At 38.2% G+C, this 19,341-nt stretch overlaps 1 protein-coding gene across 1 annotated transcript in view; it reads left to right on the top strand.

The window, feature by feature from the left end:
• Positions 1–19,341, top strand: part of LOC131040196 (conserved oligomeric Golgi complex subunit 1) — a 41,033-nt gene that overhangs the window by 8,656 nt on the left and 13,036 nt on the right. Inside the window, exon 4 of the mRNA XM_057973064.2 lies at positions 18,841–19,151. Coding sequence (XP_057829047.2) covers positions 18,841–19,151 — 311 coding nt within the window. The remainder of the gene's footprint in view (positions 1–18,840; positions 19,152–19,341) is intronic.

Below are 19,341 nucleotides of genomic sequence, written 5' to 3'. Positions count from 1 at the left end.
TCTCTATTTCACTCTTAACTCTATTCTCTATTAACTGACTATTACAAATGAAATGAAAAATGGGGGTATAAATAGCATCCCCAATTACAATGAAAGGTCCAGATCTAAAGCAAATCAACGGACAAGATCATGACACCTAAACCCTAATTAGGGTTTGTTACAAATGACCTCCTTTTTACTGAACAATATTAAATACATAGCCAAATATTAAATTTGGCACAAAAATCTAGGAGGTATCAACCAATGAGAAATAAGATGTCATGTCATCTGTAACAACCTTTCATCTAGAATCTTATTCCCTTTCCAATTTTCCTTCTTAGCATATGCAATGAATTTCGTCACGATTCCTTCGATTTCTGTGATTGGAATCTCGGGAAGATTCTTGATACTCTCTTCTAAGTGGATAACCTAATCAAATGCATCTAGAAGAGCTGTGTCCCAAGTAGGTTCAAGTTCCTTTGTTCTATCAATCAGGAGCATGGTGGCATACATTTGATCATACTGCTCATCTGTAACATCTGTTGAGCATGGTGATCAAATCTCTGTACTCCTCTTGGAAATCAATCCGGTGTGGTGTGTTCGGTACTTTGCTCAAACGGGGACGACTCTTAAGTAGCCAGTTCTTGTTGATTATGCTTAGGCAAGCATCTGGATCATCATCGTACACTGATCTGGCTCCTTCAATGCTCTTGTATATCATGTCCCTGTGCTCTGGAAGATGGAAGGCTTCACTTATGGCCTCCTCTGAAAGGTACGCCAAAGTGTTTCCCTCATTGGACACAATTGTCCTGGACTGTGGATTGTAATGACGGGCACACTCGATCATCAACTCGTGACACTGAATAGCTGGAGGAAAACCGGCCGCCTTGATAATGCCACTCTCTATTATTCTCCGGGCGACAGGTGATGGCTTGCCGATGTAAGGGACCTCTCGGAACTTCTTCGTGCTAAAGTTTCCCAAGTTTGTATCTCCAATGTTGCTCCACTTGGACACGATCTTGGTCTCCACTTCTTCGGTCTTCTGATCTTCTTTCATGAGAGCCGAGCGACTGGTGGATGCTCCCGCCTTTGGGGTCGCCATACCTACACGACATTTCATTATAAGAAATAGATTTTGCAATAAATAACGTAAATAAGAGAGATAGATTTTAGGAAACCTCATGATAAGTCCCTAGAGTTATCATTTCCTAAAATACAACGATTGAGCTAAGAGATTTAAAATTCAAGATTTGAAATATGACGATGAATGAATAAAACAATAATAATTAAATCGCCATACCTCGATAGAGAGCTAACTCTAGAATGCAAAAAACAAAATTTGCCTAGGCAAAATTGAGGTATGAAGATAATCTTCAATATGATCCCCTCAAACTTGATTTCGCCACCTCTGGAGAGAATGTGATCTTCAAATTCGCACAAATAAAACACCAAGTCCTTAGCAAATTCGCCTTAGGCGTGGTCTTGGATGGATCTTCAAATTCGCTCTACCTTTGATCTTCAATGCAATTCGCACCTCTTCAAACACACCTCGGACGCCTCACACCACCTTGGGAATGTCTAAGCGCCACCTTAGTTTGAAATCGCACCACCTTTGGAATGTCTAAGCGCGCCACCCTTGGTCTTCAATTGAAATCGCACCACCTTTGGAATGTCTTCGCCACCTTGGATAAATGAAACTCGCACTATATTCGCCTCTTGTCAACTCGCATGAAGGAAGGTAAAATAATGATGTAGAAAATGATAATTCTACCCCCCTTATATAGCGCTTGCATCCTTTACCCCTTAGGCCGACTTAATAAAAATAAAACCATTTTTTAAATGATTTGCAATGACATAACAAGGCCGACCTCCATATATGAGCGCTTAAAATCGATTTTTTATTAATTAAATAATTAATTATTTAATGCCTTGCGTTTTTTAAATTGCAAATTTCGATTTTTAAATAAGGCAAAAATAATTAATAAATGTTTAACGCCACATTAAATGCCAATAAAAAATGGATTTTTAATTTTTAAATTGATTTAGCATTTAAAGTAAATTCGAATTGTTTAATTTGGCGCCAAAACTGGAAAATAAAGGGACGTACCTCATCGCTCTGGTCCCTTGGAGAGGGACAGGAGCGATCCATGATTTTGGTCTAGATTCTTGCGTTTTCAACGTTCAACTCCTTCATTTCCACGTCCCAAATCGATCATCTGGTGGTCCTTCGAACTTGGATTTCTTTTCTTGTGCGAGCAAATGCATCCCATGACCATTATCGCCCTGGTCCCTTGGAGAGGGACAGGAGCGATCTCCATGTTTTTGCTTGAAATTCTTCATTTTGGTACGATCCTTTCCTTGCATCATCTTTTGAATGTTATTTAAAACCCTGTGCGTCCTTGATTTTCAAAGAATATCGTGTGTTTTGTCTAACATCGCCCTTGACCCTTGGAGAGGGACAGGAGCGATCTCCATGTTTTCACGTTCACCTTGTATCTTTGACCTTCGAAATATCATTGCTTGTGTCCTTTGCGCTTATTCCCATTCGCTTTTATCATGTGTTTGGATGCATTAAAGGGACCATCGCCCTTGTCCCTTGGAGAGGGACAGGAGCGATCCATTATTTCTCCTTGATCTTGGTGACTTTTAAACTTCGATCCTCTTTGCAATGTCCTCCAAATGTCGTCCTTCGCACTTCCTAACCTCGCCTCGCCTTGATCTTTGAAGGAACGGGAGTGTTTTAATAGTATCGCCTTGGTCCTTGTCCAAAGGACAGGAGCGATGGGAGACTTTTAACTCGATTAGCAATGTTTGGACGTTTAAAACTCTTGCAAACTATCTTCAAACGATGTCCTGGAGCATATGTAACCTTGTGTATCTTTGTCTTTACGTAAATCTTGCATGGATTAATCTAATATATCAATATCGCTCTAGTCCCTTCCTGAGGGACAGGAGCGAAGTTCATCATAATGAGCTTGTTCTTGTTTATTTCAACTTACAATTATCTTCAATGCGTGGAATGATGTCCTTTCGACCCTCTTGGTAACTTGAAACTTGTTTGCCTTTTGAAATTTACGCCATTATGTAGATATCGCTCTGGTCCCTTGTAGAGGGACAGGAGCGATCTAGGTCTTTAGAGTGCAAATCCTTCCATGTGATGACCTTTGCAACGTTGCGCTTGATGGAAATGCCTTGAAATGTCCTCGCCATCCTTCGTCCTGACCTGGACCGGCCTCGAACCTTGGAGGGACGACCTTGAACTTTGGAGGGACGCATCATCACCCTTGTATCGCCCTGGTCCCTTGGAGAGGGACAGGAGCGATCCTTCCCTTGTGGCTTTCATCTCACTTTGCCATGCGCTAAGTTTATATTCAACGGATTCGTCCTTCTTTACTCTATCCGCCCATGCCTTGACATTGTTTGTAATTTTGCAAAAAAGGCAGTTATATCAAAAATCGCTCTGGTCCCTTCCTGAGGGACAGGAGCGAACTAGGCATTTAACAGTGGTATGGACGTCCCAAAAATCTTCAATTTATATTCAATGTGCTCATCTCATGTTCTCCTTTGTTTTTGAACGTAAACTTGCCTCGACCCTTGTCTGGATTTTGCAAAATGAAGGAAATCGCTCTGGTCCCTGGGAGAGGGACGAGAGCTACAAGGTACCTCGCCCTGGTCCCTTGGAGAGGGACAGGAGCGATTTAGTCAATATAGGTCATTTTCCTTCGTTTTTTTGCATCTCAAATTATATTCATTTGGCAAAGTATCTTCCTTCGGACGTCCTCAAATCATTAAGTTTTCAAAATCTTGCAAGGACAAGGCGAAATTTGAATCGTAGCTCCGGTCCTTCACTGAGGGACAGGAGCGATTTTCCTCCTGGAGGCCTTTCTGCGCTCATGAAAATCTTCAATTTATATTCAAATGAAAGATCTTGTCGTTCTCTATCACTTCAAACGTAAAATTTGTCCGGACTCTGCAAGAATGATGAGATATCTGAAAATGAGCTCCCGTCCTTCACTGAGGGACAGGAGCGATTTTGCTCCTACAGGCCAAAATAACAAGATTTTTCACATTTTAACACTTCACGAGGCGAAAACAAATCAATTCCAATGCTCAGGATCAAACTTCAAAAAAAGTCAAAATTTGGTCAAAATATTCAGTCAGACAAAAATTCACATTGACGGTCATCATTTAGACAAGTTTAAGCTCTGCATGAACATTCCAATTGAAAATTAGACCATTTTGGTGAAATCATTGCATTCAAAAATTTGCATTCTAGAAAAGAAGCTCAAAAGCTCTCAAAAATGACTGGATTTTGGCTTGAAAAGGCAAAACTTAAAACCCTAAGGCTTAGCCCTAAATCCAGACAACTAACTGACTAACAAAACCCTAAAAACGAAAGCGAAAACAAGCGAAAAACAAGCAAAAAGAGGGGGTCCCCATTTGCGATGGGGCGATGTGTGAAATGGTCACAACAGTACCCTAGTCACTTAAGGGCATAGCCATATCATCCACCTACAAGGAATTTTGTAGGATGTTGATAGATGGATTTGTTAGATAAGACATTGAGGAGCACTTCAGAGAGCTCACACAACAATGTCACCAAGGTTTAGTGGAGCCTTATGTGGTTGATTTTTAAAGATTAGTAGTACTGGATAAATCAAGGAGGTGCTTGCTATTTCTTTTCATGGAAGGGTCTAAAGAACCCCTTAGAGGCTAAGTTACCAGTTCTGGTTCGGATTCAGGTTTGGATTCGGGTTTGGATTCACGGATTCAGCAAAAAAATTTTTTTTTTGGGTACGGGTACGAGTACGGGTTCGTCCGTACATATATATATATATATAAATATATAAATGTTCAAACTTCAAACATCAAAATTATATATGTTCACAGTTCAAACATACAAATATGAAACATACAATGTAACTTTCCCATACAATGATACATAAATGATAACAGATAAATCATAAATCATAAATCCATAATTGCCAATGCCAATAAATATTCTGATATTGATATATCGTAAATCATAAATGTAATATCATATTCATAATTTGCAAAAAAGATAATATTCAAGTTTCAAGTTTAAAAATGTAAAAATGTCATGACACAATAAAGTATAAAGTTAAACATTCAAATTACAAGCCATCTATGGGATTTAAATTCCATATTCATCTTCATCTAAAGCATCCAACCCAAGCCCAAGGTCATCAAGTGGTTCAAATTCAGCATCAATTGAACCAATATCAAATGGAATGCCACTCCCACTAGCTATGTCTCTCTTAAATTCCATAACTGCCTCGTCTATAGAGACTTGGCAAAGTTGTGCAACTGTAGCATCTAAATCAGCACACTCAGGGGCTAGATCCCAATTCCTTGTTACACCCTCACTATATCCAGGGTCCTTATGTGACAACAAACGAAGGTTGGAGTGTACGTAGACCAAATCCTTAGCTTTCTTTGCACCCAAACGATTACGTTTGACTGAGTGGATGAAGGAGTATGTACTCCAATTCCGCTCAGCTGAAGAAGAACTTGCAACCGGTTAAAAGTTAAAACATAATTAGAAATTTATAAATTAAAATTATAAAATAAAAATATGATAGCATCAAATGGAATTGGAAAACTATAAAAAATAAAAATAAAAAGATACATACTTGGGAGTTAAGTTTAATTGCAAGAGGCTGCAAGTAAACGGAGCCTTGACCATGTACATACCACCACTCATCAGCATCCATCCCATATCTAGCATTAAGAGCTACAACATCATGATTTTTTGCAGATACAAATTGGCCAAACTCCCTCATGACAATATTTCTTGTCTCCTCATCTTGATATATCTTTTTAAAGGCAGCCCTATAGCCAGAAGCAACCTCTGCATCTCTATATGGTGGCACCCTCCTTGGTGTTGCAAGCATCTCTGCACTATAAAATTTTGGCATCAAAGCAAATGCTAAGAGATGTAAGGGGGTGGTCATCTTGTTCCAATGGTCAACAACAATTTTCTGCACAACTTTGGAAAATGTTTCCGTTGGGTCATTTTCTTTTCTATTTATTACTTCTTTTATTTTTTCCACCATGCAATCCATGCCATCATAAATCTCACCCAAACATGGGCGATCAGTATCAACATACCTGATCATGCTCATGATGGGCTCAGTGAAATTCAAAACATATTCCACATCATCCCACCATTTCTCACTAAGGATCAATGCTCTTACTTTTAGAGCTCTTTCTGTGTGGGACTGCTTCCATACACTCCACAAGCTGTTGATGACCATAGAACTCAAGGCGTCTCGCACCTTCAGAAGTCGTCTCAAGACGAGCATGTGAGATGCAAATCGTGTTTCAACAACCTAACATGACATAACAAAATACACAACATATATCAAATGTAAGTCTATAAAAAATACAAATTTAAAACTAAAAAATTAAAAAATAAAATTTAAAATTAGTAATTATAAATTACCTTCAACAACTCCAACTTGGAGAAGGTCCTGAAAATGGCTTGTGACATATGATGATTAGTCACAAACATTTGAATCTCCTCGCCCTCCGCATACAGTTTTTTCACCCAATCAATTTGTGTGCCAAGCTTTTGCATGATTAAATTGAGTGAGTGTACTGCGCATGGTGTCCAAAAGATGTGACCATATGTAGCCTCCACTATAGTCCCTGCTGCCCTACAATTTTTAGCATTGTCAGTTACAACTTGGACAACATTTTGAGGCCCCACCATGTCAATGCATTCTATCAAGATATTGGCAATGAAACTTGCATCTTTCACTTGCCCCTCACAATCCACTGCTTTCAAAAACATTGCCCCTTTAGGACTGTTGTGACCATTTCACACATCGCCCCATTGCAAATTGGGACCCCTGTTTTTTGCTTTTCTGGGGTTTGTTTTTAGGTCTTTTAGGGTTTTGTCTGTTAGCCTTTGCATTTTGAGTGTTGCCAAGGGGATCACCTGGATAGCAAATCCTGCTGGAGTGATGTCCTTATCCTGAAATTTGGCTAAGTTTGGAAAGTCCTGATCCTGAAATTTGGCTAAGTCTGGAATATCCTGATCCTGAAATTTGACTAAGTCTGGAAACTGAAAAACCTCCAAAAACTAGATTTTGCAATATAACTCCTGGAGGTCTGAAACCACTCTCAAACATCTTGAAAGTATATATGGAATATAACTTAAAGTATAAGTGACATTTCTTATACTTAAATGTTATATTCCATAAAATTATCTTGACGGAGAGTTCAAAAGGTCAAATTTCGCTCCTGACCCTCTCAGGAGGTCCAAAGCGAATTTCGCTCCGGACCCTCAGAGAGGGCCCAGGGCGAGATTTTGATTTCCTTCATTTTGCAGTGGAAAGAGACCAAGCTTTGAGCATGAGGGGGAAATGAATGACTTTCTCCACCCACCTGAAGGAGTTTTGACTTGAAATGATGAAGGACCTTGTTGAAAACATAAAAATCGCTCCTGACCCTCAAAGAGGGCCCAGAGCGAAAAATTTTATAGGGGTCATTGCTAGCCTTATTTGGTCGATTTGAGATGTCAAAGGCATGGGGGAGAATGAAGTGAGCATGTTAAAGTATCCAGACTTGATTGAAGATGATGAATTCAAGGAGTTTTGCCTAGGAAAGGTAAAATCGCTCCTGACCCTCAGTGAGGGTCCAGAGCGATTTTCTTCATGTGCACATTTTTTGACCTTTCTTGGACATGAGAACTTATTCATAGCATGAAGCAAGGCGACATCTTCCTTGGCAAAGAAATTTCGAGACGAAAAATGAAGCATTTTGGTCTAGGTAGCAAAAATCGCTCCTGACCCTCAGAGAGGGTCCATAGCGAGATTTTCAAAAACGCATTATTCTTGCAAGATCAAAGTGATTTTTATGATTGGAAGGGATGAAGGAAAGCATGTTCTACCCATTGAATGTAATTTGGATGATCAACGAAAGAGGAAATCAACACAAAATCAAAAAATCGCTCCTGACCCTCAGAGAGGGCCCATAGCGAAAATCGCTTCTGACCCTCAAAGAGGGCCCAGAGCGAAAAACCTAATATGGGAACTTTTCATCCAAGTTTGAGGAAAGCTAAGGTTAGGCATGGGTTTGAAATAATGTTTGAAATGCCTTGGAATGAAAGGAGATTGTTGAAAGTTAGTATTTTGAAGGCAATTATAAAAATCGCTCCTGACCCTCGGAGAGGGCCCATGGCGATTTTCCCGGATTCTCTCCTTTGTTTGAGCAATTGAGGCAAAATCCAGTGTGGATAGGAAGAGGAGATGATGTTTTATCCCTTAGAAGCAATTTGGAGTCCAAAGGATGGAGAAGTGTGTCTAAAACCAAAAAAATCACTCCTGACCCTCAGAGAGGGCCCAGAGCAATATTGTTGAAAATCCTCATTTTACCTTGCAACAATAAAGCGAATTTGGGTGGAGTGGATTAAGGAAGGACATTGCCAAATGATGAATAAAGTTTTAATGAAAAATGATGAAGAATCAAGCCTAAATCTCAAAAATCGCTCCTGACCCTTGTTGAGGGTCTAGGGCGAAAAACATCAAACTTGCACTTTTTCCCCCAAATTGGATAGAGAAAAGTCTGGAGGTCAGTGAGGAAGCCTATTTAAAATGTCTTGAAGAGATTTTTGAACGTTGGGAAATGCTAAATTTGAGCAAAAAATGAAAAATCGCTCCTGATCCTCAGTGAAGGCCCAGAGCGAAATTGCCTTTAAGGACATTATTTCCTCCAAAATTGTTGGTGAATTAACTTGGTAGTGTAAGGGAATGGATCTTGGAAGTGACATTGTGAGTTCAACAAACAAGTTAAGGTGGATTCCAGCTAGAAAATGAAAAATCGCTCCTGACCCTTACTGAGGGTCCAGGGCGAAATTGACAATTCCACCTATTTTCCTCATGAAAAGTGTCAAAATTTGAAGTGCAATGCCTTAATTGGATATCAATTTGTCTTCTAGGAAACTTTGAAGTCAAGATGCGAAGTATTCAAGGCTATAATTGAAAAATCGCCCCTGACCCTCAGAGAGGGTCCAGGGCGAAATTATTTGCAAAACTTCATTGAGCCTTGTTCTAAAATTTGATATTCTCCAAATTGCATTAGATCGCCAAAATTGCTAATGTTGAGGCGTTTGGGAAATTAAAATTAAATTGGCATTAAATTAAAAGCATTTTGGCATTTAATAAATTAATTTTAAGCCTTGTGAAAATCGAAATTTTGCTTTGGAGGCATTTAAAATTAATTTTTATTAAATTAAAATGAAAAATAAAGTGCTCAAGGCACTATTTTGCGTTCATTTTGCCAAGTCGGCCCCCTTTTTGGAATTTTATTTATCTTTTACCTCCTTTTATTAGCCAAGTCGGCCTAGAGGAAGCAAGGGGTGAGCGCTCTATATATTGAGGAGTTTGTTTCACATTTTAAATCATTCAATCATTTCCTTAAGTGCGAAATTGGAGAGCTAATTGGAGGAGCGAAATCTGGCTTGCTTGGAGCGAATTTCTTTCAAGTGTTGAAGGCTAGAAGGAAGTGGAGTTTATTCTTTTCCAAGCTAGAGGAGGCGCAATTTGTCCAAGAGAAGGCTTTGATCTACACTTTGCCTAGCGAAATTCATCTATTTTTACATCATTTCTTAGAGTTTAATACTCAAGAGGAGGTATGGCAAAATCATCTTGACACCCTTGTTTAAGGTTTGATTTTTGGATATTCATTTTGGAAAAATCTAAGTATTGCATGGTTAATTAGGAAATGATAACTCAAGATTTATCATGAAGTTTCCTAATTAAAATCTTAAATCTTCCTTTTAAGTCTAGATTTCTACACTTCAAGATATAATGCTTGAGAACTAATTTTGAAATGTTGTGTAGGTATCAAGATGGAGATTCCTAAGGCTGAAGATCAAGCAAGGATAAGGGCGACCTCCTCCAGTCTAGCATCGACAAGGACGACCTTCCTCGGTCAAGCATCATCAGGAATAACTTCTTCCAATCCAGCATTTCAAGGCGAGGTACATCAATCATCCTGCACATCAAAGACAAAAGAAGTTAGAGCAAGGGTTCGTTGAAGAAGCAGATAGTTTCAGAAGAGTTAATTAAAGCTAGCTTCTCAGCGACATCAAATTGGCATCAACCAAGTGTCAGACGAGGTGGCATACCAGTCATCACTTATCCAGCCGGTGTGGTCTACCTCAGTATGTCCAGATTCAATGTACCTAACTCATGGGAAATGGCACAAACTTCGATGTACCTACCCCAGCTATCTATTGGTCGAATTTTCCGGAGAAGACATGTGTCCTAAAGATGTAATGTTATCATTGGTCAAGCATTAAATGTTATGTAATAGTTGTAACAAACCCTAATTAGGGTTTTCATTATTGAATCTTGGCCATTGATCTCAAATTGATCTTAACCATCGAATTGTATTGTGGGCACTATATAAGCCCCGACTCTTCATTTGTGAAAGCCTAATATAGAGAGAAAATAGGAAATAGATAGTCAGTAGTTAGAAGGTGAATAGTCAGTTGATAGAATAGCAATTAGAGTAGAATAGGAGGACAAGGCAAGAAATTGTTGCCATTGATTGTAAACAAACTCCATTTTCATTGAAGTAATGGTGAAGTGTGTCGTTTCTTGCAATATGCATGGTTTCTTGTTGAATCTTCAATTCTAGATGGTAGATGATTAGATCGAATGAAGGAAATTGTTGAATGCACCTATGTGGAATCCGTTTAATCCATACCACTAGCCTCTTACTGATTGTAAGGACGCCTTGTGTGGTCAACTGGAATGAAATGAGCTTAATCTTAAGTCATTACACGTCCATTGTTCATGCATTATCTTGAATGGTGATCATTGTCAGATGGTGTACGATTTGAACATATTGGAAGCATCCCTTAGAAGATTGCACTGAGTTGGTGTTGAATTGTTCAGCCTGATGGTGAGACCCAGCCAGTAGGACTCCACCTAGTCATTCATCCATCTTCTCGCATTCTAGGTAGTAGAGTAGACTTCCTGAACCTTGTATCTTTTGCCTTTTGTTTGTCTTCCAGTTAGTAAATAGGATTCGTGATTCCAGCAAATCAGATGTTTAGTCATCAAGTGTAAGTCTCCTTGTGATTCCAGCAAATCACATCATACCATAGAGAGCTTATCCACACGTAGAGATCCTACAGCAAAGAACCTTGAAGTCATCCCGATTGATCCTTTTCGCGACATCTTTAGCATTCAGAGACTTTATTCAAGAGAGGATAAGGTACCTTTAGGTATTTTATTCTGTGTTCGCATGTGCATAAAAAACACATCAACAAGGACACACTGCTATAACATTGATCAATGGCCTATTTTTACAATCTTTCCATCCATTAGAAACAATGGTCACACCTGTTTCCTGCCATGTATCTTTGATGACCTTCAACTGTGACTCTACGGATGCTTTCTCCTTTGCCAATAAGGTGGTTCTCACCTTTTCATACCCTGGACAAACATAATCAGAAGGTGTATTGCAAAGAGTATGCACCATGTCCTGAAAGTAAGGTGATCTAACAAGGTTGAAAGGAAGCCCATTGCCATAAAGGCAACGTCCAATTTTGGAATCTGCAATCTCTCTCAGTTCATTTTTGAAGGCAAAATCCAATGGGCCTCTTTTCCGTGAAGCCACAACATTTGGATTCTCTACTGCATCAACTGGTGGGTTTTGCATTAAAGGATGTGAACCAACTGATCTTGTGGAGCCAATGCTACTAGAAGGCCTCTGAGACATTGAGCTTGGATGTACAAGAGGATGATCAGTCTTTGCTTTGCTACTTCTCCTATCAGCTTCCTCTTGTTCTCTAATATATCCCAAAACTAGAGCTTTTGACAGCCCCTTGCCATCTAATCCCTTACAAAATTTTATTCCACGCCCAGGGATGAAAGAAAGGTGGCCTTTCACTCGAAAGTATGAGCTGGTATACTCAATGCCACAATGGTTGCACTGCCAAACAAAACCCCCACCACCAGACACTGGCTTGATCATTGTTGTATAATGCCAAAGTGGTGAATCTTGATCAATTTTAAAGGGGGTATTTTCAGTCGGACATTTGCAACTGAACTAGAGCTTGCACTTGCACTTCCATTTCCAGCCATTATGTATGATTATATGAATAATGCACCTAAAATGAAAAGAGAAAGCACAACATTATTGAAAAAAATTATTAATTTCGGCATTATAACCCCATACTATGCATACAAAGTGTAAAAAAATATACAAGACTTCTTTAAAAAAAACTAAAAAAACTTTAAAAAACTTTAAAAAAAATTTAAAAATTTGAAAAAAACTTGGAAAAATTCTTGAAAACTTGAAAAAAATTCAGATTCACTCACCTTTAATGGCTAAATCTTCCTTCTCCAGTGATTCCTATGCCTTTGATGCGTGTCTCACACCTTCGGAGTCGTCACCTTCGAAGAAAAATACAAAAACTAAGAAACCTGATTGTAGAGAAAAAATCTTCAAAAATGCAAGTAGAATGGGTTGAATGCATGTTTTGATGAATGAAATGCATCAGGAAGGGGCGGATTAGGGTTTAGATGTTAAAATAAGATTAAAAATTTTGTTTTTTAATTGTTTTTATTTGTTTTCTAACCCGTGGGCCCCGTTTTTGGGAACCCATGGGCTTGGGTTCACCTGGGTCCTCCTGGGCAGGACCCGGGTGGGACCCAGGTCAAACCTAGGCTCGGACTAGGACCGGGCACAGACCAGGACCAGGACCTGGCCATTTTTGGCAAGAACCGGTAACTCAGCTTAGAGGCATAGTTAAGGCTTTTGAACCCAACTACTTGCAAGCAGGACCCGGGTGGGACCCAGGTCGAACCTAGGCTCGGACTAGGACCGGGCACGGACCAGGACCAGGACCTGGCCATTTTTGGCAAGAACCAGTAACTCAGCTTAGAGGCATAGTTAAGGCTTTTGAACCCAACTACTTGCAAGCTGTTATAAAAAGGCCCCTACCCTTGGAAACCACTACACCTAGCGGACCTTTCCAAGGGTCAACATTCAGAGGAGAATATCCAGGGGCATTACAATAGCAACAACAACAGTAGCAAGGAACATTGTATGAATCTTTTTTGTAGAAATTGGTGGCAGCCACCTCTTGACCCAAAGGACCCTAAAGAATCAGCCACACTTTTAGAAATCAACAATCAGAAGACTGGTTGCGAAGGAAAGAACTATGCTTCTGTTTTAAAGATCCTTAGGAACCAACACTAATGTTTTGTAAAATGTTACCTTTTTCGTTATTATGCACCAATGGAGTATGCTATTGAATCCTCAAAAAGGGGAAATGTCCCTCAAAGTCTGTGGGATGTGGGGACATCACTTGGACTCCTAGGGATGCATTCCTGTGGAACACGGTTGAGCCTTTGTCAGGGTAGCCTTCTCCTATTGGTTTTAAAAAACATAGGGCACCATTAAGGTCATTAGTATCAGACCTTCTCTAGCCTGTGAGTGAGTGGAGAATACAAGACAGATAGTCTCCAAAGCATACTCCTCTTCTTGCAGATCGGAGGACATAGTCATTATAGAAGAGCTATGAATCCTGTGAAATTTGTCAAGTTTGTGCAGTTACTGTTCCCTTCTATCTCCAATACTGTAGTTGGGCTGGTGCTAGCTTAATTTTCTTAAGCACTGCTACTTACCCTTTTTTGTTACCCTAACTTTGGGCATATCTCTCTTTAATCAGGAGAGAGTCTATATTTGTTTATGGAATTGACATTTGGTCATTTTGTAATTATTGAACTGGGCTATGATAATAGCAAGCATACATTGTAACGTCTATTCTAAACATGTATGCATTTCTCTCGCCTCCTACCTCATTTCAGAGAAGACAATCAAACCATTTTTCGTAAGTAATGGTGGTCTCTGGATCTTTAGGTTGAATTTGCAATAATAGTTCTCCCCATTTTCACTTTCTTGGGGTTTTTTGCATATTTTTCCTAAAAATGTTATCTTTTTCAAAGTTTCTGCAACAAATGGAGCAGGCTGTTGAGTCCTTAAAAAAGGAATCTTCCCTTAAAGTTCCTGGGATGTGGGGACATCATTTGGATCCCTATGGAAGTGTTTCTGTGGACCACTGTTCACCCTTCATCAGGGGATCCTTCTCCTGTTGGTTCTGTAAAACATAGTACACCATTGAGGTCACTAGTATCAGATCTTCACCAGCCTGTGAGTAAAGGGAATACAAGACAGGGAAGGGCTATGCCCTGTTGCATAAATTGCCCTCCAAACCATAATGCTCTTCCTGCAGATAGGAGGGTGCAGTCATATACCAGGTGAGTTTTGTCAAGTTTATGCAATCGCTATACTCTTCTATCTCAAGGACTATAGTTGGGCCGGTGCTACCTAAATTTGCTTGAGCACTTCTACATTACCAGTTCCTTTCACACTAAGCTTGGGCACATCTCTCTTTAATTGGAAGAGAGTCTACGTTTGAATATGGAATTGAAAGGTGGCCATTTAGGAACTCGGCTATAATAATAGTAAGCATAAATTATAACATTTCATCTAAACATGTAAGCATTTCTCTTGCCTTCTACCTCATTTCAGAGAACAGGATCAAACCATCTTTTCTAACTAATTGCGGTCCTTGGATCTTCAGACTCTGCTGACCATTATTTCCACAACTTTGGGAAAAGGGATATCTGAATTGAACTGTTTTCCTTTGGCCCCTGCTTTTGTGGCATTCTGGGAACTCCTCTACCTTTACAGTTTTCCTTAATAATGTAGGGCACTACTGGCTATTGTTCCACTTGCAGCTTCTCTCTTGAAAAGTACAGCCTTCAACAGGGATATCTGAATTGAAACTGTTTTCATTTGGTCTCAGCTTTTGCAGCATTCTGGGAACTTCTTTACCTATACAATTTCCATTAATAATGTAGGGCACTACTGGCTATTGTTCAACCTGCAGCTTCTCTCTTGAAAATAGCAGCCTTCAACACCTTCAATTTTATGATAATCCTCAATAATGTGGGGGTGTTACTGGTTATTATTCCACCAACATTTTAATTCTTTACTTGGGCATTTAAGCACCTTCATTGTTAGCTTTCCCATTGACATCTGTGCAAACTGTAAATAGAATCACAAATATAATTGACAAAATTGAAGTTCAAAGGAAACAACATAAGGGACCATATTAATCTTTCCCTGCATGGAGAGTATCCTGTCAGCTTTGGTAGGAGATTGACAGAACAATCATTCTGAGGGTTCTGTGCCACTAATTTTCATGATCAAGACTGCTGTTTTCTTAGTACTAACAGGGAAATGATTTGATCCCGTAAGGGTTTAGAAAAATTGCAACATGGGATATTTTTATTAGCAAATTTATTGTGTGTTTTTCTTGCATGATTTATTTAAGTCAATGTTAACAGATTTGAATAAAAAATGTTTGTCATCCCCCAATAAATCTGTTTTGCCCAAATTAGCCATTACTCCGTGATGAGGTTGACTGTTAGAAGTAGGGCCTTGTAAAAAATTTCAACCTTCAAGCTTATGCTTGGAAACTTTTCAGACCAATTAACGATTTATAAGTTAAAGTTGGCTTCATAGTTTTCTGCTTCTTCCACTTCCACACCATAGAAAATAAACATATTTCTTTTGGATTTGAAAGATCCATTCTTTCTCCCTGTTTGAAGTTTCAATGACTTAATGAATTATCCAGGATTGCAACCAGTAATTGGGTTCACCATTGGTTATAGGTTATAGTCAACCAGTATTTGGGTTTAACCAATTCATAGGCGTAATGACCAAAATCCAACTTGGGCAAAACAGTCTAAAATACAACCATTTTTTTACACAATGGTAGATTGCAATGCACACATGGTGTTGCCATGTGTGACACCGCATAGTACCAAACACGTGGAAGAACATGTCGGCAACTTGCAAGGAATTGAAGAAGAACAATGAATGATGACGATCAGGTGGTGCTTACTATTAACAAAGAATACATTCAAGATTGACATACGTGGAAATAAAGCAGGTATATCTCTTTTCTCAAACACAAGAAAACAAGATTAAAACATGAAACGATGAGGTGAAGAAGCCTACCTCTCATGTAGCTTTGAAAGGATAGAAGATTCTTTTTCCTTACTTCAATCTCTTTCTACACCCTAACACAAACCAATTTTCACACTAAGAAGCCTCCAAATTACCAAGCACACACAAAAAATGACAAGAGTTCTCACCTCTCTCTCAAATTCTCTAAGTTTGAATGGCTTATGTGAGAGTGCCCTGTCACCCATTGTCATCTAATATGATGATGATGCATGACATCCTCACTTGCACATACAACCATCTCTTGCAAACCATAAATGCAATCCATGCCTTTCCATGTGCATCCACATGGGCAAGGTATGGTGGAACAGAGTGCACTCTACACACTCCACTTTCAAAAAAACCTTTGAGAGAAGAGGGTTGACTTGGGTCACCTACATGCGACCCTTACATGTCTTATAATGGTATGCTCTTTCCAAGAGAGTTGGGTGAAGATTAAACTCAGTCAATACTCCAAACACAATTCCAAAATGGTAACTTCACCATAAATTACTCAAAATTCAATTTTTACACTTTTAAACATGACCCTAAGTGCAATTCATATGAAATATATGTAATGTGGATCACCAAAATAAAGTATATACACTTATGGATTAACAATGTTTGATATAGGGACCTAGTACACTCATAGACTAAGACAATATAACTGGCTATTCACACTCAAGTTTTTGTTACTTAACGAAGTGGGATCTCTCATCTTCCAATTGATCAAATTGTACATGTATGTGCAACTCAATGCCTACATTATATACATTGAGAATAGATAGCTAGAGCAACATGATTAAAATTACACTATTCACCCACAATAATTAAGATCATCATGCACGCTAGAGTTAGAACTAATCATCATGGTATTATCAGAAATCATGACTCAATATTATTAAATCCCATTATATACATTAAACTTTAAAGCATTAACCAATTTCAATTTTCCCGTATTTTCCATAAAACACTATTCACATTTAAATCACAATATTAATATCAACATTTCATCTAACATTCAAGTCAATGTCTCCACAATTTATCATCTATTTAAACCATACTCAAAATCAATTTAACATTTAAATTCTCATTAAAGCACTAATGTGGGGATTAGTGTTAGAAACCACATATAAACATATCTAGACAACTTAACTCAAATCGGATGAACAAGAATAAATGCTTTTATCTCGGAATCATAAGTCCACTTGAAGAAACTAGTAATCAAACAAATTCCAGAAATGAGATAAAACATTTTAACGTATCATATGGAAATCATAGCATCACTAACCTGATTATCAAAAGTCATCTCAAGCTCAATTAGGTCATGATCATAATCATAGACAATCCACTCTTAAGGAAGGTAACACATAGACATACTCCATATTTGAGTAGAAGATGATAATAATAACATAAATCTCTACCTCATGCACCATATCTGAATAACTCTTACTATTAAGTGTTAAACCCCTTTATTTTATATTCAATTTAACAATCATCAAGAAACTAATTAAAACATAACAGGTAAGTTTAGCAGCTACATATTAACACCTTACATTAGAAAAGATCCTCAACATGAAAACCAAGAATCAAGAGTTAGGAGGTTACATGCAAAGTTACAAAGTTAGAATTATTTGATTCAAAGATGAAAAACTCTTACTCGGCAATAACTCTTTTGGTCCAAATTTTTTGAAAACTTAGGACTCAGGAAAAAATCGGCAAAAACTCAACAAATTTATCGAACATTTGAAAATATATAATTCTTAAAATGTTTTTGAAAAACACACATGTACAATGAATTTGTAGAGCATATTACTGACTTCCATCATATATAAATCAAAGTTTGAGTTAAATACATATCATATACCAAAAAATAAGTGCAACCTCTAAATGAATTTGAGTTCAATACATATTATAGAGGACTTGCATTCCTTGAATCTCCTTTTTGTAGAATTAAAGTTCTCCTCTACTTCACATCTTCCATAAAATAAATACTTTGTTCAATAGCTGGCATTGGCATGTGCACACAAAGCCTTTTAAATTTTCAGCTCATCTCATACACATTGATGAACTTTGTCAGCCTTCACAACATACCTTCAGCTTCAAGAACATGGTTCAAGAAGCATGAGACTTCCACATGAAACTACCATATCATGCAAAAACACCATACCGAAGTTTTCCTCACACATACACCCAAAGGGTTCACTTTCTTCCCACAGAGATGACATATCCCTTGAAGGAACCTATTTTTAACTTGTTGTGGATAGGTACACAGTTACACAAATTGTTTCGCAAATGGCAAGGTGCAAGGTTATGTAATCAATTGCATGATAGTATTCAGTAAAAGAATACCCGACAAATCATTACTGCAGATTTATTTGAGTTTTTCTCCTGATTTTTTGCGATTTTTTTCCAATAAATTGAGTCAATTTTTTCAAAAAAATCACCCAAGAGTCTTTTGCAGATTAAATCGTTGCCATAAATGACTTGCAATAAAGCAGGAGTTAAACAATGTTTTGCAGATTTTTTCATCTATGAGTGATTCATTAAGCATATTGCATGTGAGTAGAGATGCAAAATTATTGGGCCTTACAATGGGCTTATTTGTTGCTTGGATATGCATCAAAATATATTTCTCCGTGTTATCCACTTTGTTTTTCTTTACTCTCAATTTGGTCTTGCTTTATGAAAGTATAAGAAATATATTTGTTGCCAATGATCAGCCTTTATGCATTAATCTACCTTATACTTACATATGAAAATTTTGATCACTGAAATGAAAGCTTTTTTTATGTGCAGGTACTAAATACATATGAAAATTTTCTTCCATCCTCAGAGGACTTTCAGAGCCAGGTCTCAGAAAAGGGTCTTCTACAAATCCTATTTGACATACGTTTTATTGCAGATGTGCTTTCGGGTGGCCGTGATGTACCTTTGGATACCATAAATGCTGGCAAACAAGATAATTGGCCTGATAGAGATCGTACTTCACCTGCAAGTTCTAAGAGTAAGCCAGCAAATTCTGAAGCACCTGAAGCCTCCATGAGAAAGCGTGTTTCTGTTTTGACTCAAAATCTTTCTAAAAAGCTTGATCCAATAGACTGGGCCACGTAAGAATCTTATTCCATTTGTTTTCAGTCAATGCAGTTACAAACTAAAAGTACAGTGGATAAACAAGTTTTACCATTAAACAGTTTGTAACTAATTGATTAATTAATGTGGTGAACGAAAGATTGATCAATAATTTAGTCATTCTTAGAGAGTTATAAGAACATGGAAATGAGAGATTTTGTAAGGACA

The sequence above is a fragment of the Cryptomeria japonica genome, chromosome 11 (assembly GCF_030272615.1).
Source record: "Cryptomeria japonica chromosome 11, Sugi_1.0, whole genome shotgun sequence".
Lineage (NCBI taxonomy): Eukaryota > Viridiplantae > Streptophyta > Pinopsida > Cupressales > Cupressaceae > Cryptomeria > Cryptomeria japonica.
The sequence above is the reverse complement of the archived record's forward strand: the minus strand, read 5'-3'. Positions and strand labels throughout refer to the sequence as shown.